The sequence below is a fragment of the Hippoglossus hippoglossus genome, chromosome 2 (assembly GCF_009819705.1).
Source record: "Hippoglossus hippoglossus isolate fHipHip1 chromosome 2, fHipHip1.pri, whole genome shotgun sequence".
Lineage (NCBI taxonomy): Eukaryota > Metazoa > Chordata > Actinopteri > Pleuronectiformes > Pleuronectidae > Hippoglossus > Hippoglossus hippoglossus.
This window is the reverse complement of record NC_047152.1, coordinates 5,440,995-5,468,356: the sequence shown is the minus strand read 5'-3', so window position 1 is coordinate 5,468,356 and position 27,362 is coordinate 5,440,995. Positions and strand designations below refer to the sequence as shown.

The window sequence follows — 27,362 nt, the reverse complement described above, 5'->3', positions numbered from 1 at the left end:
TCTTTATTTTTTTCATATCTAAGCCCTGACCTTCCTGTGGTCATATAAGTGTCATAACTAGATTAACAGTCTTTATTGTTTTCAGCCATAAATCAGTGGTCACATCTTTCCCCCCCCCGAGGGAGATTCACTGTTGTTTCCTAGGCAACAAGAATCCCCCCTCCTCCCTTTACCCTTGCCTCCTCTGGACTGTACCACATCTACTGTAGGGAGGGACGCGTGTTGTTTATCCAACAGAAGCACGTTTCCCCGAGTTAAAAGAACAAAATGCACACATCTGTGACAACTAAACACCACATGTCTTCTATCTGCAGTTTATAAAAGCTTTATGTGTTGTTAATGGAGGCGTTATTAACATTTAAACACGAGCACTTACCCCTTAGCGACGCTCACTCAACATTTCCTCGAACTGTCAAAATCGCTTGTTGCTTCCTCCCTTAGCCTAAAAAGTAGTTAGCGCGCTAGCCAGCGATAGCTCCCGCAGCAGCGCTCCGGAGGAGGACACGTAGAAAAGTTGGCTGCCGGAGAGAAGAACAGCGAAGGGGTCCCCCCGGCCGAGGTGCGTCTCCTTCCGCCCTGTTAACCCCCTTGAACCCCCGTGGGCTCCCCCGCTCCCAGCGACGCATCGCTCCCGAGCAGCGGAGCGGCGGCGGCGGCGGCCGAGGAGCAGCTGGACGTGACGGGTCCGTCGTCAGGTAGGCTGCAGGTAGTTAGCTCAGCGGCTAGCACCCGATGTCCGTCACACAACAACACGCGGGTTGTGTTGTTGTTGTAGCGGAGGGTGGTGGTTCTCCGGAGAGGGGCTCGGTCTGCTAAGCTAGCTCCCACTCACCCACTGTGCCCACACGGCTCCATGCAAACAAGTGAAAGCTGCTCCGTCAGAAAATCACAGATCACACCAGTGTGCGTGGGTTCCTGTTTCTGTTCGCCATCACTGAAGAAGCTCAGAACATCTGTCAATAGAGGGTCGATCCCGTTAGTCCCACTTCATTATAGACAATCAACCCTATTCAAGGGATAGTTCACCCCAAGTATTCATTATCCATTCACCACTGTGCTGATGGGGGGGGGGGGTGTTGGAGTCAACAAAACACTTGTGGAGTTTTAGGGGTAAACAGCGTTGCAGCCAAATCCAATACAGTTGAAGTAACTGGGGATCCATTCTTCAAACGTAATAAACGTGGTGTCATCCAAGTGTCCGTCAGCCCCGACATCCAAATTCGACTCAAAACAAGGTCATTTACTCCATGATTTGAGCCAAAATGTCCGCTGGCTGCAACACTGTTTACCCCTGAGACTCCAAAAATGTGTCATGGACTCAAACACTTCACCCGCCCCTCCATCGGCATAGTGGTGAGTAGATAATGAGTGAATTTTCATTTTTTGGGTGAACTTTCCCTTTAAGCATTGACATGCACAGCAATCGTCGCTGTACATCATTGTTATGCACAACAAAATTCTAAAGCAACTTTAATGAGATGTACGCCGTGGCCCATTTTTCATCCATTTGCAGGTTGGATGATCCGTCGCCTTTACACCCACGTAAGGTTAATAACGTTTGGATCAGGCTAACTGCTGGGTCATGTACAGTAATTTGTCCTCCTGTACTTGCAAATTGACGTCTCAGAGCAGGATGGTATCAGCAGTGAGGCAAGCAGCAGGCTTCAAGTCAGAAATGAGTATAAAAAGGCCTTTTCCCACTTGTCTAACAACACCTACTAACATCTGGATTTAGTCAGCAGTGGGAATGGATGCAATCTGCATTCAATCCCAGGTCAAGTGACTCTGCGGTAGAAAAAAAAACGGTTTTTAATTGGTTCCAGCTCAGATCGGGAAGTGATGTAAAACATGACACCCAGGTGAACACGCCAATTTCCTTTTCCTCAAATAGCCACGGACGTTCACCTCATGGCTGTTGCATTTATTGTTTTTTACAACTTGGCTCCATTTATTTGGAATATTATGTAGTCATTAATGCTATTTTTGGCAACGGTGCAATAAAGTAAGAGAGAGGGCAATCCACAGCGCACTATGATTGTTAGTAAATGGGCTTTTTATAATCAGAAGTATAAAAAGATAGATTTTAATGTGATTCAGGGGCAAATCAGCATCAGATTGTCCAATAGAAAATAGACAAGGTTTGATCTTAAGCCTGTATAAATAATAATGTAGTGAATCCAGTATTCCCTGGTTGATTTTGATCCTTTTTTATATCTCATCTTTCTCAATACACAGCCTTGAACCTGGTCTAAAAACACACTGGTTGACCACTTGTCGACAAATCACTCAGCAGTTGTTTATTTTCAGTCGTCATGTGCACGCGGTGTGACAGTCTTATCAGACTGAGTTACAAATGTGAGGACTCGCAAACACATCCCCCCTGCTGCGTGATATTTGATTATGGCTAATAATAGAAAAAAAAAAAGACAGTTGCCTTTTCATTGATCTGTCTTCGCTGCCCTATTTCTGAGCACTGCTTTTCTCTCTCACTCTCTCACTCTCTCACTCTCTCTTACTATCCGGTTGTAATAACACAACATGCAAACAGTATTCGGTGCTAGGAAGCCGTTTCAAACACCGTTTCAACCCTGCCAGTCTTCATTTGCTGTAATTAGCTGTTGTTTCAAACTAATTTCTTTTGTGTTTTTTCGGAATCGAAGCCGCTTTGGTGCCACAAAATCCTGAATCTGGCTGCTGTGTGTGAGTGAGCCAAGCCGTTCGGGGTCAAACGGGACAGGGATAATAAGTGGGGAGGGGATACCATGTGGGGAGGAAGTGGCTCAGCTTGTTTGCCAGGCTTTTGTTTGTTTTCCTGTCGGATAAATCTATTTAGGAGGCCGGCTATCTAAGGTCTGCTGGTGGAAATTAGCTAAAGCAGAGCCTGTTTTGCAGGCAGTTATTGACAGTTATTCAGTAATGTGGTTATTGAGGAGTGGGTTTCCGCCACAATGAGAGATTGATAAGTGCCTTGCAGCAGCCGTGATGGTTCAAACTGACTCGTGCAACTGTTTTAGATGAATGATAAGATGTTGGGTTGTTGTTTTGCGATCGTACCAGTCAACCTTCATCTTGCAGTCACTCCTGGTTGTTGCTGTCTTGGAGAATTCCTCCTCCTTCAACTCTTGCGTCTGTGGACATGATAAAGTGCTCTTCACGGGAAGCGTAAATTGACACTTTGGCTTTTGACTAAAGCTGTGATCCCCCACCTCCCTGCAGAGTGTTTGCCTGTGTTATTTCCCTACAGGTGCCCTGGTGGCTTAGATGACGTCAATATTCAGGGTTATTTGCTGAGGTAGACAATTTTTCATGTTTGTGAAATTAATCCCCTCCCCAACCCCCATCTCCCCCAAAAAAACATTTGACCAATCTATTGCATGTGGAGCGTCTGATTATGTATATAGCTACCAAAGCATAAACAGGCAGTAAATAGGTTTGTTTATCTCGGAGCTGTAATTCATGTTTAGCCTCACTGATGTCAACGAAACGCCCAGGCTGCCACGTCATCCACAGCCTTTGTATGAGAGAGAGAGAGAGACAGAGACAAGCGAGACAGAGCGAGAGACAGACGCTACAGCTGTTCTATTGAATCTGGATCGAAAAGTCATGAAGCTGGATCTCTGACTCATCAGTTCTGCGATGCTCCGGTTTCGCGGCTCATAATGATGCCAGCCAGCCAGCGTGTCATCAGCCGGGGTGGCAGGGAGAGAGGAATGGGTGGGGGTAGGAAGAGACGGAGCAAGACCTCCAAATCCCAGCCACAACTAATCCCCCCCCCACCCAAACATATGATGCAATAACAGAAATGGCCACTACTGTGCAATTTATAAAAACAGGGGTCAAAATACACGGAAGGTGTGAGGAGAAGACAGGAGATGCATGCAAGAGAGGGGGAGGAGAAGGGTGTCTGGAAGATGGGGTTGATGAGTTTAGAGGACGGATGCTGAGTAGAGGTAGAGGAGAGTCAGGGAGGGGGAGGAGGTGTGGTTCTCCTGTTTCCTGGGGGGGGATGGTGTTGAATGTGATGATGGAACATAGACAAGGACAGGACTGATCACTATGCAGCAGCGGCAGCAACTCTTTGATTATTGCTCACTGCAAATACTGTACGCGTGGCTTTTGTATCCTTGTTTTCCACTGCTGATTTCAATTAGAATGTAATCTCCAGGAGAAGAATTGACACAGAAAAGAAAACAATAATGCGATTTGTAGTTTAACATGGGGGGGGGGAACTGGGGAAATACCTCTTAAGCTCTGCATTCAGTTGTTACTGTAAGTGCAGTTTTCACCCCTTCACTTATGGCTGCTCTGCTCCAATAGAGAGCTGTGATTCAAAGGGGCGGCCCCTCCATTGGTCGGCGCTGTTCAGGGGGGCAGGGCCTCGCCACGAGCTGGTGGGCAGGAAGGGGCTGGCTCTCGGGGTGTAGAGGAGGGGGGTTCGGCTGGAAGTGTTTTAGCCAGATAGTTGGAGTAGACACTCTTCTGCTTCCTGCCTCGCTCGCATGCTCCGTGGCTGTGTGTGAGAGAGAGAGAGAGAGAGAGAGATACAGAGAGATACAGAGAGAAAATCCCTGTCTAGGCATGGACCTCCGGCTGCAGCACTCGGCAGCTCGCGAGGAATGACAACACTTCACAGGGTCATTAACTCCAGTCACTGAGGCTGAAGGGAAAGCTGTATCGTGGCTCAGTGTCACCAGAAGCACCAGGTGCCTTCCACGCTTGGGACAGAGGCGCACAGAGGCAGAGCTGCGGGACCCGGTGAAATGAGGTGGGAGAGAAGCGTCATATCGGGCTGCCGTTATCCTGTTCTTTCTTTCTTTTAACATTTTTTTTTTTTTGCTGGACTTTTTTTTTTTTTGCTGCAGTGTGCTGCATACCAGTCTGGGTGGGGAGAGAGGGAGGGAGGGGGGGGGGGGGGGGGGGGGGGGAGAGAGAGAGAGAGAGAGAGACAGACAGAGGGAAGGTTTTATGTGTGAGAGAAAAAAGTGTGAGGCTGGAAAACGACGGGACGAAAAGAGGGAGGAAAATATAGACACGAGTGCGATAAACGCGAAAGGAGCGACGGGAGCCTGCAGCCACGCAGTAACTCTCCTCATTGCAGTTTCCAGCCCTGTAATGGACTTTCTCTTACGACTCCTCAGAGAGAGAGAGAGAGGCAATTTCGCAGCAGCTGACTTGCTCCTTTCCTCAGTGCAAATGTCAGGAGATGTTTTTTTTGTGTGGGCTACATGGGCAACATGTTTTTAACTCTCTAGAGGAAAAACTAGTTGTGTTTTGTGGCATCTGCTCCGTCACCGCTTGCTTTCCGTGGTTTCCACAAAGTTTCTCCTCGTAACTCTCGGCGTGCAAATCTTTCCAAATAACGAGGCCTAGCTCCAGGCAAAGGTTGTTTGTACCGTACGGAGCTGCAGGCCTGTTTCAACACTCTTTATGTATGTGGACGCAAATAGCCGACGGCCTGAATAAGCTGGAACTTCACAGTTCTAATAAGGCCCACATCATAATTAACCTTTCGATTTAGATGGGGCATGGTTGACGTGTCCCTAGCTTTCTGCCGTCCGTCCAGATTTAGCTTTGTGCTAGATGCTTGGCCTGGTGCGCTCCGGCAGTGGACATCAACGCCTGCATGGATAAGGCCAGGGTGGTGTCATACGTCTGGCCGCGGATCAAGGGGGAAGTGGGTGTTTTCTAAAATGGAACATCAGTTCAGCCCTTCCTGTTGAGGGAAAAGAATAAGATACGTCTCAGACCTTACCGCAGGACTCCGTCAGCCTTATATCCCCTTCTCCGAAATTGACTCCCTGTACTTGGAGATGGTATTAAAAGGACTTAGTGGTTGGTAGTTGTTGTTTTTTCAGACGTCTTCTGCATAAAAAAGAGGGAATCTGATTGCTCTGTGACATGAGGGTGAAATTGCTGAATCATTCAGCTCTTATGTTTTCAAGTGCTGCAATTTGAAGGCTTAAGATTTCCGCTTTATATTTCAATGTAAAACAGCTTTAATTTAATCTAGTGTTCTCTTAATTTTTGGTGTACAGTACGAAGGGTCAGTGGAACATATCCCCACAGTACGTATAGCGCTTCTACAACTTTCACTTCGTAAACATGATGTTTATCTGAACAGCATTGTTCACCTCTGGCTGCCAACTCTACTGTAATTAGCTGATGACTTGCCTGATTCCTGTGGCTAAACAGGGAGTCAACATGAACACTTACACAGGAAAACAAGTCCTGCAGGGGCAGATTTCACTCAAACAAACCGAGACTGTTTCAGTGCTTATTAAAAAACATATATATCATCAGTACTTTGTTATGAACTGGGCCAGTGATCAGGAGAGGAAAGCCAGGGCCCATATCATGAGCAGCGCCATTTGGGTCACTGTGGTTTAGTTAAGGCTATTATGATATGGGACACACCTATCTGCTGACTCTGTGAAATGCTCCTCGTGTTGCCTCCTAGCTTAGTCCTGGTATAGACTCTGCTGAGCTCACTCACCCGTCCTTATCGCTAATAGTACTTGATAATATTGAACTCAAGGAGCCGTAGCTTATGCCAAAGACAATTTCATAAGCATCGCAGCATCCATAGTATTAAATACGAATTAGGCTGCGGGGTATAGCCCTGCTCTGATCCTCTCAGGAAGATGCAAAGGAACATTTCGCAGGCCCGGTTATATTCGGGAGGGATGGAGGAAATTTTGATCAGACCTGCACTATAAGGCGCACTTATTTTCCATTACTCACTGGAAACGGAACATTTTCCTATTTCCCCTCTACAATGAGGCCCTCTCTCCGCAGCTTTGAAAAAAAACGTTGACCTCTTGTCCCTCTTGGCGATGCAAATGACCACACAACTGTGGTTCGCCAGCATAAAATGGTAATAAATGGAAATGCAGCCACTCAGGTACCCTGCTCATGCGCTTTTCCATCACACTCTTTTGTGTTCCTACTTTTTGTTTTGCTGGCAACACCTGGCCGATGCCACGGTAAACGTTGTCGCAGGGCTTTACGACCAATGGAAACCAGGTAGCTTATCATCGCTGCTGAGCAAATACAAGCAGCGGAGATAAAGCACGCCACACGGCCAGAGCGCACAGATACCAGACTAATGGGTTACATACGTGGTATCCAGAGGTCACGCAAATGACTTTCACTCGAGACGCCCCAGTCCCTCTGACTCTCATTCAATTAAGCAGACTGACCAAGATAATGCCCCTGCCAGCTGGCCTTAGTAAGCGTCAGTAATCCATAAAGTCTAGTGCTGTGGTGCTTTTCTTCACATCTCTGCCCTGCTTTAGCAGGTCACACTGTCTGTCCACTATTTGCACTGAGGACACAGAGGGGACACAGCCTTCCTGCTGGATCTTAGGTATTTAAGATAAACAGGATATACACACTGATGTGCAGAATGTGGCTTTTTAGGTTTTACTACCTCGGCCAAGGAGGGTGTATTTGTCTTTGTTTGTTTATTTGCTAGTTACAGCGGGTTTACACAAAAAATACTGGATGGAAAAACTGCTGGAAGGATGCATTATGGGTAGGGGAAGAACCCGTTCAATTTTGGTATGGATCTGGTTCAGGGTGCAGATGCAAGAATTTTTTTTCATGATGAAAAGAAAACAAGCATATTTATTAAATTTGGTGCAGATCCAAATACAAATCTGGATCTAATGAATTTAAATATGGTTTCATTTTTCTTAAATGAAATGTCACACCATGTTAAAGCCCTATGAGACAAATTGTGATTTGTGAATATGGGCTATACAAATAAAATTTGATTGATTGATTGATTAAATGCTGATGCTTTGTTTTTCATCCCTGGCAGAATTGAAACTACAGAAACAGAGCGTGGTTCAGCTGTGGGGGGTGCACAGGAGGGCTAACCTCAGAGAGGTGAAAACAGGGTGCTGTATGCTCCCGTCCTACCTGCCAACCATCTGTCTTCCTCTCCCTTCATACCAGTAGCATTATTGCTCGGAGCACGACTGCTAAGCTCAGTGTAAACAAAGCCAGGTTGCATGTAGCCGAAGCTGAACAAAACCCCGGCCAGAAGCACGCCGTCCAAGGACGCATCAAAACCAGACTAAACCAAAGCTGCAGGCGCTGGCTCTGACCTCAGGTGGTGTTTTCCCAAAGCAGTTTACTTGCACTGTGTGTGTTGAGTTTCTCATCTTCTTAGAATGGGATGTTGTTATATGACAAAGGTAACAGGTTCCCCCTCAGGATGGCAATTTGCTCTCCAGCAGGAGCTGTGGTGTGTTTCTCGAGGCGACCAGTAGATACACATGCTATGACAGCGCCTGTTTCACTTCTACACATCCATCTCTTTCAGGCTTATTGGTCAGGCTTGGTTGACTGAATGATTGAAGTGATGATAAAAAATTGTGATTGATTCATTTTCCAAGCAGTTTATGAAAGAATTGATTTGGGGCTTAGTTTCGATGCTGATTCTTGTGCCATCTTAGCGCCCGCGTGAGGAAACATGTTGTTTTGGGCAGCGGTGAAATCGGCGTGTTGCACAAAACATACAGGAACAGACATGCAGTCGTGTTTCTGTAAGATTGTTATCATACCCTCACCCACATGAGGGTCCTCTTGATCTTCGGTCCTTGCCATTTGTTTAGAATATCTTTCATGTCGAGCAGTGTTTGAATTTTGCCTTTTGAGTTTATTTGTGAGCTCTCAGACGACCCCATCCGACCTTTATCCACACTGTGGGCCTACTCGATGTTGTTAAAGCCTTCACTACCTCTGCGATCGCCACAAAAAACAAAAGTGACAGACTGAGGCCAAGTCATTTCACAGAGAAGCGGCGCCGTCGTCCCCTTCACGCGTTCTGACAAAGTAGGTTAGCTCGATCGCACACTTCTTGTGGCTTCTAAAAATAAGACGGGATTAATTGTGAAAGGTCAGATCTGACATGATTCTTACCTGACTGTCTCTTCCGCAGCGATTGGCTCTCTCCCCGGGGAGACTGTGTGAAATTAAATCCTTGCTTTGGAGAGCGGAGCCCGGGAGTCGGTACGATCGGGGCGAGGAAGCGTCTCATCTCATTTCACATGATCAGCACTAAAGTGGGACATTATGATTAGCTAGACAATGGACAGGATTCATAGGTTTCAAGCAGTGGTGCCTCAGGAAAGTTTATTTGTCAGCAAACCCCCCAAAAAATAGGCCTAATCTTGAAGAGAGACTACAGAGAGAATTCAGCTCTCTCCAATTAAAGAGTCCACGTTCAACTAATTAGACCAAATTGAAGGATGTTGTTTAGGTCTGCAGGACAGCAGAGCAAAATGACTGTGCTGGACATAAATCTGACAGAGCCTGAACGCCTGCTCCCCCTCATGACAACTGTGTAAGTTCCTCTGCCTGAGCTGGGAATTTGTAAAAAGGATTTCTTCTTCCCTTAACAGTAGCTTATATATTTCGGATACAAGTCTCCACTTGCCTTCATTAACACCAAGTGAAGCTTGTCATATGACTTCAGAGGTTGTTCAAGATATTGCTCCCATGGTATTAAACATTTTCTTGGTGTTCTCCATTGATATGTCTATGCGCTTATCAAAATGGTAAAGGAGGATGTTTTAACCAGAGCTGTGGGTTTTTAACAACCCTTCTCCATCTCCTCCTCCCCCAGTCTGGTGTCTTCAAACACCCCCTCCTCAAAAAAAAATATTTCCAGATGTGCCCAAAAAGGAGCTCCCTACGCAGTAGCCTGGTATTGGATTTCAGACGCTCGAACGAAAGGTCACTTCCTCAGATTGTTGCTCCGCCAACTGTCCCCTCCTCTCTCCCTAACAACCAGACACAGAGGTCAGTTCACTTCACAGGACAGGACACACATTCCCCCCCCTGTGAATGTAAATTGACAGGCCACTGTCAATGAGCCGGCGTCTAATTTGGATGGTGGGGGACCAGTGAATATTGCAGGACACTAGGCAGTGTCATAATCGCGTCTGGCACTTGCATATGCATCTGTCTCGGTTCCTCTCGGGCTGCTGGACGCCTGCCCAGAATAGTGCTGCGCTACGCTGTTTTCTATTGGCTGCGCCATCCCCCGGTGCATGGCTCTACAGGGCGGGTTGCACTCTGGGGCTTTTTTCTCTATCTCTGCTCTGAGTTGATGCTCTTGTCCGCTGTCTCATAGCACAGAGGCTTTTGCCATTCACAGCTTTGTGTGCAATATGTCCGAGAGCCAGTGGGCCAGTGGTCACCCCATGTAATGGGACACAGCTGTGACTGGGGGATTTAAAACTCAAACGGCTTCTAGATAACCTCACAACTGCCTTTTTTTCTGGTTCATCACCCCTGTACCCTCTAGAACTAGCACCGCTCTGGGGTAGTATACACCCAAATTCAGAGTGACATGCCTACACATAACAACTGGTACTGCCTGCTGATATTTAGCAAGTGGTTCTCTCAGTCTGAAAGTAACGTCAATCTGTTTGTTTCTCTTCTCTCTTTCTGTGTCTCCGTTTCAGATCACTGACAGAAAGTGCCTTGTGAGACAACATCCCTACTTCAAGAACCCTGGGTGTTTCTGACGGGCTTCAGATTTCTCCTCCTGCAGTCGTGACAGGATTTAGCTCAGCCCCATTAACACCCCTTGACCCCTTTGAGTTGTCCTTACCTGTCCTACCCACCCCGAGTGACGAGGAGGAGCTGCTGCGCCGCGGGCCAAGGTGCCAAAACTCAGAGAGAGTAGGTACTGAAGGCTTTTAAACAATAGATCGCCACAAACTGTGTGTTGTTCCAAACTGTGCCATCGCACCTCAAAATAGCCCCACTTTTGCTCCCTAACATCCACCCTTGCACAGATATCATCAGTCATAGGAAGGACATTTTGGGGACATCGGTACAACCAGCAGAGATTGTCTCCGAGCATGCCCCCTCTGTCTTGTCAGAGGTCCGCACTTGAGACTTACTGATTGATGAACAATTAGCTGTTTGACTGACAGACTCAACAATAGCGGCGAAGTCCCATGCTCCGCTCGCAGAGACTTTGTCAGTCCATTACCTCCACTGTCCTGTCCACAAGGACACACTTCATCCACTGACCTGCAGCAGATCATTTATAACTACATGTTCAAGTAGTTTTTTAGTTGCTGTTTGTTTTATTTTTTTTTAATTGGAACGCCGAAGCCACCTCCTCCTCCGAGGATAACTCCACTCCACCCCGGCTCCGCAACCAGCGCTGCTGACATGGCTCTGAACATTGCGTCGATACGGGACACAAAATGGCTGACCCTGGAAGTGTGCCGGCAGTTTCAGAGAGGGACGTGTTCACGCAGCGATGAGGAGTGCAAATTCGCCCACCCGCCCAAGAGCTGCCAGGTGGAGAATGGGAGGGTGATCGCCTGTTTTGATTCGTTAAAGGTAAGGAGCTTTAAACACGCACATACACACCTTTTCATGCGGCCTATTTGTTGTCAGTGTTGCCGGTAACACTCCCGACATCATAATAACCCCATTGAATTGTCAGGTGATATAAAACGAATGTGAATAATTGGATTACATCTCTGCGGCACAGATATAGCACCGTATGTAAAATGCTACAGCTATGTGGTTCCTAATGGTTGCCGGGTGTAGGTTATCTCCTCAAATTAACCTGTGTGTGTCAGGTCACTGGTGCTGTGCTGCAGTCTGACCTATGAAGCTGAAGGCCACCGAGGTCTGTTGACATGTTCCCTGTCACCGTGTGTGTGTGTGTGTGTGTGTGTGTGTGTGTGTGTGTGTGTGTGTGTGTGTGTGTGTGTGTGTGTGTGTGTGTGTGTGTGTGTGTGTGTGTGTGTGCTGGTGCATGTGCGTCTGTTTTTTTTCGTACGGTAAGTTCTTCTAATGTTACCACCACATCTTTACTTGCGGGGGAACATCTGATCGCCTTAGGTCATTCCAGGGCTTCTATTCCTGGGTGCACGTCAGCTGTCACACAAGCGTCACCTGCACAAGCGACCAAACAGCATCAGCAGCCAGAGCTTGTTTTGTAATGCTTGGTTTCCCACAGACATCACTTCCTAAAGATGTGGTTATTATGAATTTTGTTTCAACTTCAGAGCAGAATCAATTTGAAATGGATATAATTGTTATAATTTAATACACAAGTCATTAAGTCTATGGGAAAGTATTTTTTTCTTTCATACAGGACACTGGTTTATCTGTTGACACCTCTTATCATGAGCTATGTTGCTGTTATGTTGGTATGTTCGATACACTCGCTCTCACATTTTTGCTTTTTTCATGGTGGTAAAATATGTTAAATTAGTTTAACACCAAACGCTTTTGAAAGCCTTCCCAATTACAACAAGGTCACTTCACACTAGTCCCCATATGCTGCAAATGAGACGACTGCATCCAAGAGCGACCTATTATTTTCAAGCTGAGCGCGGAAAAAAAAAAACTACAAAAAAGAAAAAAGGCGACAGTGACAATGATAAATAGCCAAAGAAACTGGAGCAGAACACGGTAACTGTGAGGAGTTTGTCTTTTTTAGGTATACACTGTAGCTGCTGTGAACATATACAGCAGTGCAGTGTGTTTAAAGTGTATTTCAAGGTTGTGACAAAAGACAGGCTTCATGCACTCTTCTTAATTCTGATGCGGAGGGTTGTGTTATATTTAGAACTTGAAAAGTGGGGGTTTGCAGGTGGACGTCTTCGAGTTGTGACCCAGTCTCTCCCCACAGACACTCATGGTTACTGGTTGAGTTGGAATTCTTCCCAGCTCCTCTCTAAACAGAACCACAGCAATAATAGTTAATCATTATTGTCATTTTTAAATTTAAAATTCTGATTAGTAGAAAAAGGAAGTACCAGACTTACAGTTAATGTGGTTCACATTTACTACTTTCATGCTAATTAAATTTGTAGTTAATGTGCTGTTAAATGTTTTGAGATTTGTAGATTTATAATTACAATTTTGTAAATAATTCCATCACGGTCATAGCTTATCAATGTTTTTATATAGTTTATATGATTTCTTCGATTTAACAAAGGAGTATGTTGAGCTCTGAATAAATATTTTTTTTCTCATTTAAGAAAAATATTGATTACAAATTTTATAATCACGTTAAATTAAATGAGACATTTATGATACATTGCTTATTGCCCTAATTTCTTAGGGCAAAATCCGAAGTCACGAAATAAATCACACTCGCTCCACTCATATTTGCGGGCATGATGTTTTTATGTTTATGTCAGTGAGAGCACTTGTCACCATGAAAGTGGCCATTGCAAAGAGTGGACTCATACCAGCTCATTGGAAACATGGCACTTAATAAATCACAGTTTGTACAAGTAAAATAGGGTAATCAACCTTTTTTACGACAGGGTATTGCAATAGGAGTAAACAGTGCAACACTAGCCTGGACTGAATAGAGTAAGGATTTAAATTGATGATATCCCTCTTTCTTCTTATTATTCTGTATTACAGAACTGCATCCCCAAAAACACACCTACTGGGTTTTGTGCATGTGACCTTACGACTGCGTACAAAGGTTACTCCTGATAGTGTCTGTTGTCTCCTGTCGCTGTGTAAGTCAGTCGGCTAATTTGTTAAACGCACGGACAGATCTCTATCGGCAGCCTCTCTCCCTCCCCCCACCCGCAGCCCGGCAACAGAACGGGAATACAGGATTCTCTGTACTTTTTAAAACTCCGACTCGCCTCCTCTCTCTCACAAAGACTCTCCTCGTGACAGCTAAGAGAATGGATGCTTTATTATGCGTTAGGAAATGTGTTCCGCTCCACGGCAGGCCCAGTTCCACCCAATTACGCCTGGATCATCTCCCTGGGTCTCCTCGTCTGATAAGGCTGTCATGCCAGGGGTGTGTGCGCTGCCAGGCGTGACCCGGGCTCTTTGGGTAAACATGTGAAAGGCATGGCGGAGTAGAGGTGAAACTCTGTTATTGCACTCGTCAGGCAAACACACCAGATCAGTCGTAAATTTACCTCCTGTGGTTGTTTTCATACTGACAGGGGGTTCTTATTGAACTCGCATAGCAAAATCTCTATTTTGCAGACCACCGCAGACTGTAAAACTAAGCTTTATTTTGAATGTATGCAACCAAGTGGAACCACATGATTGGTTGGATTTTCGGCCAATGATTAACCAAGTGTTTGCGCTGCATCTTTAAACAAGAGCTTTCAGATGAGATTATGTAAATAAGAGGTGTCCCTGACTGGCCAACTCTTGGCACTCATCTTCTGCAACACGGCTTTTAAAAGGTGTTATTAATTTTAAACACAATGCAGCGGGTCGACTCAGGTGAGGCTACTGCCGTCGTCGCTTGTGGCAAGAGACGAGAGATAAGCGGCTCGTATATTTTTGGGTATAAATTGCATTTGAGAGTGTAATTCAGTTATTGGCCCTGCGTGTGCATCCATCCTTACTGATGAGGCCCGGAGAAGCACCCAAGGCCTTTCAGATTTCTGATAAGGCTAAGGGATGGGTGTAGTGGGTTGGCAAACAGCCAAACAGTCACTTACACAAGTTGCATTCAACTTGTGGAGACAAATGAGCGGATAACAACTGGAATACCGGGTTTTTGCTTTGCAACGGACGATCATTACTGTCTAGTCTACTGTCTCGAACACAGAGCTTGCAGCATCCAGAGCGGCTCTTAGCATTTCTATAGAGTCATGTCTAGGAGGTTATTTTTCGCCGTCCTGCTCTACTCTGACGCCTTTAGAAATAGTGTCTCTGTGCTACATTTGTCATCTCTCAAAATAGGACGAGCTGCTTCATGTGCGTCCAGATAACGCTATAGTCACATTTGGCTGTTGGTAAACATGAGGTACCTTCGCGTGTATTTTCATGGAGAGCTGTTTTATTTCTTAAATTATGAAAAACCAAATGTGAGCAGACAGATTTGGCAGCTGCATTACATGGCATTTAAAGGTCTGGCTGCAGATTGTATAATTGTTTAAACTGTGGCGTTATTAGGTGATTGATTATTTAATACATCATGTGAAGATAGAGTTAATCATAGATAATCAATACAGGCAGCCCTTAGTCTCCAGCAGTGACACAGATAACATTTTAATTTCTTACATCCACCATGACACAGCGAAGGCAGAGATGCGAGGAGGAGGGGGCTGTAGGAAATTAGTGAGAATACCTACGGTAATGGGCTAACTGCAATCACGCTAGTCATGTGATGATGTCACACTGGCCATGCCTCTGACAGTAGCCTTTTGTTAACAAAGCTCTCCTCTCCTTCTTTTTCTCGGCTGGGTTATATTTCATCCTGCTCCTGCGAGAGCCTCCTCGTGTCCAGAGCGTTTGTCTCAATTTATGTTCTTGACTGTTTGTCAGCGCAAAATATGACATAACAAGTGTAGGCTGTGAGCAGAAAATACTAAAAGAGAGGCAGCTCATGAGGAGATTGACATTTAAATGGCTGTTTTACTACACTGCAGAAACATACTCTCACATGGTAGCGTTTGTTTTTTAGTTTTTTTCTACACGTCTGACGTTTCGTTAGGTTTTTGGTTGTCAAAAAAGAAAGTGTAGATGCAGTGGAAAACAATAGAAGCTACTTTAAGGTGTGTGGTGTGGTTTCTCATTTGTGTCACAGATTCTGCGCAGACCCCCCCATGGGGTGAGGTAAGAATATCTTAATCCGGACCCTGCTTAACAAGAGCGTCCGTTTTTGGGGTCGTGGGACGGCTGACATCGGTAAATAAAGACGCGAGGGAACAGGGAAAGAAGGGAAGGTGGTAATATTTGATGAACGGGAGGAGAAGGAGTGATTCAGCTAGAAGGAGTTGAGAAACAAAGGTGGCAGCAAGAGGGTGTGACAGGTCTAGCCAAGCAGAGAGTCAGAGCAACATTTAAACTATTTGTAAACTAATTGCCAAAGACTTTATTTAGTGGGGACGTGTCTGTGACCTTGAGTTAATCTGTTGCTCCATAGCCACCAGTCCCGACAGACACCACACATTGAAATTCCAATGCTAAACAGATACCACAGCTTTTTTACATTTAGAGATTCCTCTAATTTGATTGTAACTTCCTCCCTCAATGGGCCTTTTTTTGCATTTGCATTTTTTTACCTCTTTAGGAAGCCTCAGCGAACGTGAACTTTATGCCCATGGCCTCTGCCCCCCCCCCCCCTTCACCCTTGTTTTAAAAGATGGGCTCGGCTGCATTCCTCTGCGTAATCCTCGCGAACTGGGCCACACCCTGGGCAGAGCAAGCGTGGAGGGGAATGTATGCGGCGCAGCAGGAGCTGGTGTTTCCCCCAGGGTCATTCACACAGACACAATGAGGCACTGACTTGAGCTTAGCGTTCAGGCCGCAGTGGATGAAGCATGCTTTGATAACCCCCTAGGAGACCCCCACCGTGTCCATTCCTTAAACAGGCCTCCGCGTACACAGACATACGCACACTCCCTCGTTTTCTTCCCACTGCAAACGGGGGAGAGAACGATCCATGTGATTTTACCCCCTGCAGCACACATCCCCAAACTAACTGATCTGAAAATAGGTCCAAGCACTGGAAGAGAGAAGAGAGGAGGAAGTTAGATCCGCTCCCTGTTTGAGTGTCATGACCCAGGCATGGTTAGTCAGTCACTGGAAATGTTTCATATCAATAAAAGAAAAGCCCAGAACCTCTTTTGAGTGAATAGACCAGTGTGTCAGAATGATTTGCACTTGTAGAAAGTTGAAATAAACCGGACATAGCTCATATTTATTCTTATTTATTAGTCGTAACACTTTGACTGGTCCTGTGTCGTCATATCAGGATTGTGGTCGAAGCACAGCTCGACGATATCGCCGCTTTACAATAGCCTCTTCATTCTCTGTCTCCCTGCGTGAGGACATTTGCATGTTACTGTTGTCATTTTGTATAAATTCAAATTGATTGCACTTACGAAGGTTATTGATGTTACTGCGGACTGCACTGTGCTGCAAAAGTTTATACCGTAGGGTTGGCGTTTTAATTGGGCCACTGCTCTGACCCACATCTGTGTGTGTCAGTGTGTGTGTGAGTTGTGTAGTGTGAAGGCAGGATTGTGTCTAATATCAAGCGATAATATTCCAGACATCAGAAACAGGAGAATGAGCAGCATTTACCTCTATTGACCCAAAAACTAGGCATGAATTTCAGAGAATATATAGAAATAATTCACTTTTGATTGTATTAATAATATCAAGTCAAAACATGGGTTTGGTTACATTAGATACATTAGTTTTATGTTTGAATTAAAGGACGTATCCTGATGGAAGATGAGATTCGTTGCAGTGGTGCTGGATTAGCAGGGTAATGCCATCTGGACCATAGACAAACAATGCATCTCCACTTCCTGTCACTATCCAGAATTGAAGCCAAAATATCCCGGATACAAACGCTGACATCTTGTGCATTTGGGGCTAGAGTCTGTTCAGTATTGTTTTCAGCACATTCAATCTTTTTGTACGTATAAGTTCCCCTCCTCACATTGTATGGTCATGATAACGTCATTTCATTATCTTACATCCGTGGCAAAATGTGTTTACAATGTGCGGTTGCACCTTGGGATTTCCTCTATCTGCCTGTGGGGGATTGTTGTTTGCATGATAGTGTTCAAATGGATACAAAATAAAAACTATAATAGCGAGAACATCCGTTCTTTTTCCGGCAGAAAACCAAGGCCTCTGTCCTCTACCTTATTACGTTTTAGTACTTTCTAATTCATTACTTTTACCATTATAGTTTATTGACTTTTATTGACCGTTTAGCTTAGGTTGTACATAGTTTATTGATATGAAGCATTTGAAGATATTCCAGAAATACCAAGTAGGCCTTGACGTACCTCTACAGTGGTTTCGTGTCAGATAGAACAGTGTTCGTCATGACGGAGGGATGGAGCAATGAAAAATCGGCCCATCTGCTGCACCAGTGTCTCACCTGGTCTCAATCTACCCACTAGGTCTGAGTCATCCTTTTCCTCCATCTCGCTCTGCTCTGCTGCCCACAGCGCTGATAAAGTACAGGATTCACTGCAATCCCCCCCCACCCCTCTCTCTGTAAAAAAAAAACAAAACAGCAAGTTTAATCAGTTCTGCAAAATCAATGGCATCCTAACATTTTGGTGATTTCAAAGCCAGCTGGACTCGGACACCCTTTCCTGCTGCAGCAGCCTCTGCTGTCGTGAGTGCCTCTGCGGTGAAGCTGAAGGCAGATCTATGGCGACTCGGCTCGCTGTGCGCCTGACCTTTCGTATTGGTCTCATTAATTATTGATATGCAGTTTCATCATTACTCATCAGAGACAGACTGAGGTTGTTCTGCTCTGATTTCTTCTGAGAGTAGCATTTATTTGTTTGTTTGCTGAAAGCCACCTTACATTTAAGAAAGTGCGTTCCTTGTATTCCCAGTATACAAGCATATGGCATTTGCAGTGGCCCCGTATTAAACACAGAAATTGATAGTTGCTCGGGAAATGGGTTGACTGCCCCCCCCGGCTTCCTTTTATTCTCCTCTGATTATAAAATGGACAAACTTGCAAAGACACATAGCCCCAGTTGCTCCACAATTCCCATCTGACCACCCCCAGCGCACACACACACACAAACACACACGCGCACACACACCTAGGGAGCTACAAACAGTTAGACAGACAGGCCCAGCTGTCTCCCAGGGGCCAGCCTTTATAATGAGACAGAGATCTTCTTAATTGGCTTCATCTAATGAGGCAACAGAAATGCAATCTTTAGGGGCCTTACACCAGAATGGGTTCCCTTCACTTTTTTTTGTCGAGGTGACTATTGGTCTGTGTCAAACAGGCTGTTGTGAACCAGGCCTAGCATGACATCCCAATCCCATGTGGAAATGTGTCAGAGCAGAAAATGTCTAAGACTGTGCTCCTTATCTTACACCCGGCGCAAAGTGTCATTGCTACTTTTCAGGCCAGCGCGGTTGTCATTTTACCGTCTGGTTGTTGTGCAAGTTGTACAAATAGCAAATGCACCCATCTTAAGGCCCATGGGTGTGTAGGTCTTATGCCGCCTCCACACTAATGCAAATATTTGATGAAGATTTTCACAAATGCTTTCCAAAGTGCAGTTTATCAAACACTATGGTTGCTGTATTCAACAAAGAAAAAGGCAGGTATATACTGGCTTTTCTTTGTTTGGTTCACAGCGTCTACCTCGCCCAATAGATTTCTTCTCTGGTATTAAAACCACAAAACACACCCATGCTTGATTTAGAGACAATTTCAAACCATTTAGAATCATGTGATTGACACAGTGACCTTTTTAAAACTAGCAAAAGTGGATCTGGACACGCCCTAAACGCACATGGACCGTGTGCTTAGATCTTTCAGCATCAAAATGATTTTGACTGACATGGGCTCACCTCCTAAAGAACTCTTTCTTTCTCCTCTGAGTGTTCTGACTCATATCCCATTCAGTTTTGACGAGTGGCAGTGATGGACTGCGCTAAAGAAGTGGAACCTGCCATGATTTCTCGTGAATCGCTCCCTATGCTGTACCACAGATAGCGATGAGCTGAGAGGAGAGCAACATCTCAAAACACACATCACTTAGGAGCTGCTGTTTTCTTCCTGTGCACTAACTTTAAATTCTGATCTACACCCTCGCCACACACATAAGGAAGAAAAACTAATTTTACCTCATTAGATTATGAATCGAATCGCTGGTGAGATAATGTAGGCGTGTGCTTCTGTCTGGTCTAAAATGGCTGGTTAACTGAAACAATATTGCTGTTGCATTCATTGCCATGAGGTTATAGCAGGGAATGTATTCCACTCTTACCATCCTCAAAAACATCAGGCCTAATAGGCCGGAGTGTCGCTGCTCCAAATTGGAGTAATTTGATAGAACTTGGCTGGATGAAAGTCTCGGAGTCGGAGTAAAAGGCTCTTGTATTAGTGAATGAATGGCTCGCAGCTGTCTAGTTAGAGGGAAGGCTGGGCACTGTTGTAAATGTTTTCATACCAACACACCCGCCGCTAATTCCTACTCTGGTTCTTAAGTGATGCTCTATCGGTGCCTCTTCTGTTTGGCTGAGCCCAGTATGAATTCCCACAACAACAATAAGACTTCGTGTCTATTAGGAAAGGATACTCTGTGTCTCTGTTCACCGGAAATAACCATGTTGTACTCACAGAGTTTTGTTCTGAGATCAGGGAACATTGTGATGCCGAAACTAAAGGTGTTTTCCTAAAAAATTAGGTCTGGGCATTTTCTTGAGTTTCCCTTTCTCATGTGAGGAATGCAGTTGGGTATTTTCTGTGTCAGACCCGTACCAGTGTAGTGCATGCAGGAGGAAGTACACGACTTATTAAATCTGCTGTGGAAATCACCTGTTTTTGTTTTTACAGCACATCAACACTGGCGGCGGCCCATGTCGCCAAATGCCCTCAAAACTAATTTAAAATTTTGACGGCGTCTTTATATGTATGACACCTCTTTTTCATCCTGAGATGTTCGAAATGTCATCAACCCGCCCACTTGCTCTTTGTGAATTTTCAGGAAACATGTCCAGACTTCAATGCATGTCCGAAAGCAGCTTGAGAGTAAAAATACAAGCTGGCAAAGCTGCAGGACCCTGCATGGCACTGTGTACTATTCTAGTTCAGATAGTTTTATAATACCCCCGTCCAGGCTCGAGGTATTATTTATGTCACACCTTCCCCCCTTTCCCCATCCACACAGGGTGGCCATACCATAAAGGTCAAGTTTAGGTTATGGCTGCATATCTCTGACAGTGTGTGTGTGTGTGTTTGTGTGTGTGTTTGGGTCGACGGAGAGGGTGCCATGCAAAGTTCATGGACAAAAGTGAGATGACCAATTTCACACCCAGCAGATGCCTGCACCAGTGACCCACGGAGACAGGTGGGGGACACTAATTGAGCGCGCACCCTCACAGAGCAGGGAGAACCCATGGTGGATGAGGGAACGAGGAGGTCAGCAGGGAAGGGAGGATGAGAGAAGTGGTACCAGTATAAATTGGCACCGCATTTAGCCGTTGCAAACCATTGAAAGGATCAGTTGCAGGAAGAGCGTCAGGTTTAAAGATTGCATGGTCTTAGACACTAGACACAAGCAACAAGTTCCAATTTTAACATTTAACCTCTTTTTAACTCACTGGCTCCACAAAACCAAGTCTCACCTCAGAGATGACAGGAAAAGGAACAGGGTGATGACACGAGTGAATAGTGTGTCAATATGTTTACCTGCATCAGACGATTTAAAAATAAAACACACCCTGCAGCTCAAAGGCTGGTTCAGTCACTGTACCATAGTTTATTGATCTCGTCTCTTCGACCAAAGGGCACCAAGCATAAGCACTCTCTCCACCTCATGAGGACTGTTTTCATCATCTCCGTGTGGGCGAAGAGCCTCTTCGGCCCACAGGAGGAAGTATCCTCAGGGACCTCATCATCATAACCAGCAAACGTGTCAATCCAGGTGAATGTTCACCTTATTTCCCTTTGGTTGCACTAGTGCAGTCAGTGCCCTTTCTAAACATGCCAGATTTGGGCTGTTTGGTCGGCCTGTGGTTATGCGGGTTGCTGTATGTAAGAACGTATACGCCCGAGTCAGTTACTGTGGATGTTTTCCAGGGTTTCTCCAGCCAGCCCCTAGAAAAAGTCCAGATAAGGTAGGAGATGATCCAGAGGATTCACAGTGAACGAGGAGTGGCCGTGTCGACGTTTCAAACACGCACGGATGCAAAAAAAGAAAAAGAATACCGTGGATACATTTATTATAATACAAATACCATACACGTCTGAAGACTAAGACCAAGATGATTGGATTTGAGAGCTTATGGTGATAAGGGCCGACACATGGTGTTGATGTGCTGTAAACATAAAACACGTGATATCCTCAGCATAATTTATACTTAACGTTCTTAATTTGTCCTTTGGATAAATTATTAGATAGATTGAATCGAATAAATTGTTGCAAACTTCATTTGTACAATATGTGTTTTCCTAGTTTTTAGCTCTTTTTCCTTTTCATTAATACAATATTGCTGGGACATATTTTAGTTTGATCACTCTTTAACTTTGAACCAATGCATGACACCTTTCTCTCACTATTTACACAGGGGTATGAATATCTGCGCAGCATTTTCGAGACAATGATGAAAGATACGAGATAAGATTCCTAACTGTAAATTCTGACTTTGAGTAACTGTGCTCCAGATTCTCTGTCGTTTTAATTATAAACCTGTACCTCTCAACTTTGTTCTTCTTTTTTTTTGTCAGCAACCAAAGCTTTAATCTCCAAACTGGAGAGTAAGCAGCCATACAACATTTCTGCCCTTATCTGCTGAGTGTGTTAGAAAGAGGCTTTGATGAATAGATCTGCCCGCTCCCTTCCATCTCATTATCCGCCTTTATCTTATTTTATGGATTTACACAACTCCTCAACACGCTCTGACACGCGGTCAATAGTGTCAGTGGCGGAAAGAAGACGTAGGCTAGCCTTTTTGTTTTTACCTTTCCCGCATTGTTTGTTGAGCGTCTCTCCTCAGCACTTGTCGTGGATCAGAGTTATTTTTGGAACAGCTTTGATCGCTAGGGAGCGATTGAAAACGAGTTATCTGTTAGCAAATGTAAAATTAGGAAATTAAAATAATGCCCAGTGGCTTCCTGCTGTTTCCTCTTGGGGCTTTGACACAGTTCCTCTCAAACTAGGGCATCAACATCATGTCACCTTTTTCAATGAAGTCTTCAAGGCTAGTTGAAGCTGGTTGTGATATAGGACTGCTGTCATACCAGTGTAAAGCTGACAAGATCCATCTTCTCAGCGCAGGGAAGTGACAGCTTGTCACAAGCAGGCTAATGCCTCATATGACTCACCTATCAACAGACTGAGAGGTGGCATTGTCATAGCTGAGCCTTTCTTCTGGGTGTGTATTTGTAGAAGTGTGGGAACATGAGACGGGACCTCACTTTGAGTATTTAAGTTGCACCTTTCAGCAGGCCTGTATCCCTGTGTGTGTGTGTGTGTGTGTGTGTGTGTGTGTGTGTGTGTGTGTGTGTGTGTGTGTGTGTGTGTGTGTGTGTGTGTGTGTGTGTGTGTGTGTGTGTGTGTGTGTGTGTGTGTGTGTGTGTGTGTGTGTGTGTGTGTGTGTACAGATTAGACGAGCTCTGGAGGGTGGGTTTCATGTCTCAGCAGGTCACAGATGATCAGATTAACTGAAGCTGGGCTGGATTAGCAGCAGGGACCTGGGCGCTGCAGGTGCCGCCGCAGCCGGACTTTGGCCATCACCTCCCCGATACAAAAAAAACATCTACAGCAATAAAAACATGCACAGTCCAGTGTGGTACGTTTTTAAATTGCCTTTTTTTTTCCTCTGCACAAACCGCATGAAAGCTCCATTGTCAAAATCTGTCAACTGCTGTGACAGATGAACAAAAAGTTTTTTTTCATAACCTGCACAAAGCATTTATCACAGCTCTGAAAATCCTATTTTCGATAGACTGCGGTTAATGTAGATGCACTTATACAGCTTTTATAGCTTTCATATATAGGTGCATTTTAATGGCATAAATGTTAATGACTTTATGGTTGAATTTATTTATTATGGCCGTTTGCCCACTCCAAACATACTTCTGCTGGACTTTTGAATGATCAGATTACGGAGACGTTAATTGCTTGAGATACTTGGGTGCGGACACACGATCAGCATTTTATTACACATCTTACGTGACGGCACTGGGAGTATTATTTTTTTGCAATTTGCAGCCTGTGGGAGAAAGATTCCTGCGATCTAGGAGTCCCAGGACAAACAAGCAAGGAATAAAAACCGTTTTTATCTCACATTTATCCCACTCTCCACCCTGTGTGTGTGTGTGTGTGTGTGTGTGTGTGTGTGTGTGTGTGTGTGTGTGTGTGTGTGTGTGTGTGTGTGTGTGTGTGTGTGTGTGTGTGTGTGTGTGTGTGTGTGTGTGTGTGTGTGTGTGTGTGTGTGTGTGTGTTCGTGTTCGTTCCAATCTTCCCTCCTCTCTCTCCTTGGGTAATCTCAGGCGTGTCAGCAGCAGTACTACTCCTCTATCTGTGGGATTACAGCTGGTGAAACAAAGGCACTTAATTACTGCTGAGGCAACACAGTCTTACGTGTGTCTGAGTGTGTGTGTGTTGTCCAAATTACCTGGTATATGTCCTTTAAACTAATGGTATTACCTTTTTTGTGATTTAAATATACCTGATCACAATATAAACGAAGCTGACGTTCCTCCGCAGTTTTACATTTACAGTACATGACTCGCCTTTACCCACTGCTCTCCATTGATTCCTGTTCTCCATTACCAGCCCAAATGTAAGCAAAAAGCCTGAGGCTATCATTTCAAAATGGATTTTGTGTTTCCCGGTGTCCTGGAGCCTTGCTCCTTCAAACAGATCCATTAGTCCAAACGGATCCATTAGAGCCCAAAAACAAAACAGGATCCGTAAGAGGGAGCACTCTCTGTGTTTGAGGATGAAGGGAAGCCCTGTCCATGTGCATCCATTGCGTTGGTATTCTACCGGGTGCTGGGATCACTGGGTCTGCTTTTTCTTTGAGCACCGGAGTGCCTGTCCACTCGGCGTCTTATACCCGGGGGCTCTCACCGAAGTGGTCTCCGTCTGACCTGTTATAGCCTGACCCATAACCAGCTGTCAGCTCCCCTTTCCCCGTTTAGTCCGGCTCTATCGGAGTAAGCTGAGAAAGTAAAGAAGGAAATGACTGACATTATGAAAACAAGACCAATTCTTTTTAAATAGTGTCCTTTGATATAAAGTGCAGCAAATATGGGATTAAAATGTGGAGGTAGGTTCCTGGTACTGATGATTCCAGGATACAGGCCAAGAAACACAGGACACCCAGGTAAAGGATGGAACATATTTCTCAAAAACAGAAATTCACCTCCCATTAATGGCAGGATGTAAAAGGTCACACACTGCAAAGACAAGGCAGTTTGGGAGATATGAGGGAAAGATAAGAGGAACAAGTGCGCGCCTGTCCACCCCTCCCTCCCTCCTTCCCTCCCTCCTTCCCTTCCTCCGTCTTTGCCGGTCAGCGGGGATACAACAGGTTCTTCGGTTATGCTCTAAGGGGATTACACATATCACAGGCTTCATGTCAGGGAAATTAGTGTCAGTTTCTCAAAGCGGCCCTCCTCCTCTCAAGCTGGGAAGAACAATCGGATAAACGAGGGGAGGAAGACTTTACTATAGTTTCTCTGCACGGTACGGCCATCCAAACACCACATGCTGTGGGAGTTTCCAAATTTGAGCGCTCCAGACCTGCCTCTGTGGGTGTTTTACTGTGTTTATGCTGCAATTTCCACTAGAATTATCTTGATTTGCCTGGAGATTAAGACCTGAATCCCATTTCTCTAGCCACTTCACTGTGTCATGCTGACTCTTCCATGATCTTTCTCCCTGATTGGTATTTCCGGATTGCAGTCTGCCAATACCGCCTGACACACTGTCACGTCACCGAGCGCTACTCCAGCATTAAGAAGACATCACCGGGGCTCAGTTACGCGAGAGCCCACCGAGCTTTTCTGTGCAGCTGAAGAAAACAGGGCTTAATGGACAAACACATGCACACGCACATCGCAGATTCCCTTGATTCGGCGCTACATAATTCAGCAATATTGTTTGTTGGGTTGAAGTGTTGACATGGGGAGAGGACAGCAGTGACTCGTTCTGAGTGTATCCATCTTCGACAGGGGAGCATGGCGGCAATAGCTTCCCCATTAAAGGAGATTGGAACCACAGGGGTATAATTTGAAGGCGGGTTTCCAGTAGCCTTTACGAGAACATTTACAGCTCCTCCGTCAACTGCAGCCTATAGGCAGCCCCGCTCTGTCTCCAGCGGGTCGGAGGATAGAGCAGCCATTGAGGGCAAAATGCAAATGTTACAGTGGTGAACGGAGGGGCCCACAACTGAAGCGCTATTCTGCCGGTGGGGGTGGAAGACTGGCTCTCTTGTGTCTGTGCCACCCACGGACACACAACAGTCATCGCTCTGACCATTCAGCCCGGCTGGTGAAGGAGGTGGGGTGGGGGGGGGTCGAGGGTTTCTGCCACTGTCGAGGCTGGCAGGGTAAATCCTGGGCAGGGGATGCTAATGCTAGTTATACACGGGCCATTCGGGACTGTGTTCGCCGTGAATTTATTTAATTTAATGGAGGATGGGGCTAATTATGTCTCTAAGACTCAGGGCCAGTAGGGGCTGTATTACGTCAGCCAAGGAGGTTATGTTTTCACCCCTGTCTGTTTTTTGGCTCTGACTTTTGGGCCTAGGCGGAGGTATGTGCTCCACTGGGTGCACTTCTAGTTTAATAATCACTCTTTTTTTTGTGTATTGACTCTTTCGCTGTAATTGCACCGGTAATTGGTAATCAGGTTCTCACGGGCCACTGCTGACTCACAAGTTAGTCAGATGTTCCATGTACGTCTGTGTATGAACATATTTATTCTTATAATGACTTCCAGAAAACCCAGGCATGCCGAGCAGCCACTGTCAACATTATTAGACAAGAACAGAGTTACAACAAAGAAGTGGGTCACTGTGAGTTCAATATGCACACAGTCAAAGGATGTATACCCTCAAGTGTTTTTCTGTCGTTTTCCTGCTCCCTGTCCATGTGAGTGTTGCGGTTCGAGAAACGCTGCGTCCTCAACAGCAACCTGTCACTGTGTGTGTGTGTGTGTGTGTGTGTGTGTGTGTGTGTGTGTGTGTGTGTGTGTGTGTGTGTGTGTGTGTGTGTGTGTGTGTGTGTGTGTGTGTGTGTGTGTGTGTGTGTGTGTGTGTGTGTGTGTGTGTGTGTGTGTGTGTGTGTGTTCTCATGTCCCCGGGTTCACTGTGGCAAATGTTTTCCTTGTTTTGTCTCTTGCCTTTTTACTTAAGTTTTGCCAACTGAACACTGTGTGCCTGTTTCTGATTCGGAGCGTGATCAGTGGAACGCTGGGAAAAATAAATTTCCCTTCCTTTTGTTTCCATGCATGACAAACTGTGTAACCGATGAGTGCAAATGCTTTTCCTAAGATGGTCTCATGAATCTATTGTCTCTTATCTGTTTATATAATGCTCTATTTTCAATAATTGTCCTTTGTCTTTTTTGAAATGCTTTATTTCTTCTGCCATCTTGTCGAGGTCTCCCTAGAATAAGAGATTTTAAAATACACTTCCAGGTTTATAGATATATAAATGAAACAGTTAAGGTGAATATTTTTTAGATTAAACTGTAGATACATTATGTTAATCTACAGTATAATATAAGAAATCTACAGATTAATATAGTCTATATTAACTGGACTAAAGTAGGATTTGTAATTGAGAGCGTACGTCTTTTACACTAAAATAAAATAAAAAAAAATATGTATCCGCTAAAATAAGGTGATTGACTCTTT

The 27,362-nt window shown here is 45.1% G+C and overlaps 1 protein-coding gene across 19 annotated transcripts in view; it reads left to right on the top strand.

Annotated features, from left to right (window-relative positions):
* Positions 1–462: 462 nt before the first annotated feature.
* The window catches only part of mbnl2 (muscleblind-like splicing regulator 2), a 50,734-nt gene continuing 23,834 nt past the window's right edge, over positions 463–27,362 (top strand). For 5 of the 19 annotated variants that reach the window (XR_004616514.1, XM_034611206.1, XM_034611256.1 and 2 more), the window contains exons 1-2: positions 464–695; positions 10,479–11,373. Coding sequence is in view for 18 of the 19 variants with exons in the window: in XM_034611206.1 (XP_034467097.1) it covers positions 11,200–11,373 (174 nt within the window). In the remaining variant the exon portion in view is untranslated. Of the gene's footprint in view, positions 696–4,426; positions 4,766–10,478; positions 11,374–27,362 lie in introns of those variants that run through there. The other 14 variants (XM_034611316.1, XM_034611308.1, XM_034611279.1 and 11 more) reach the window with 6 other exon arrangements.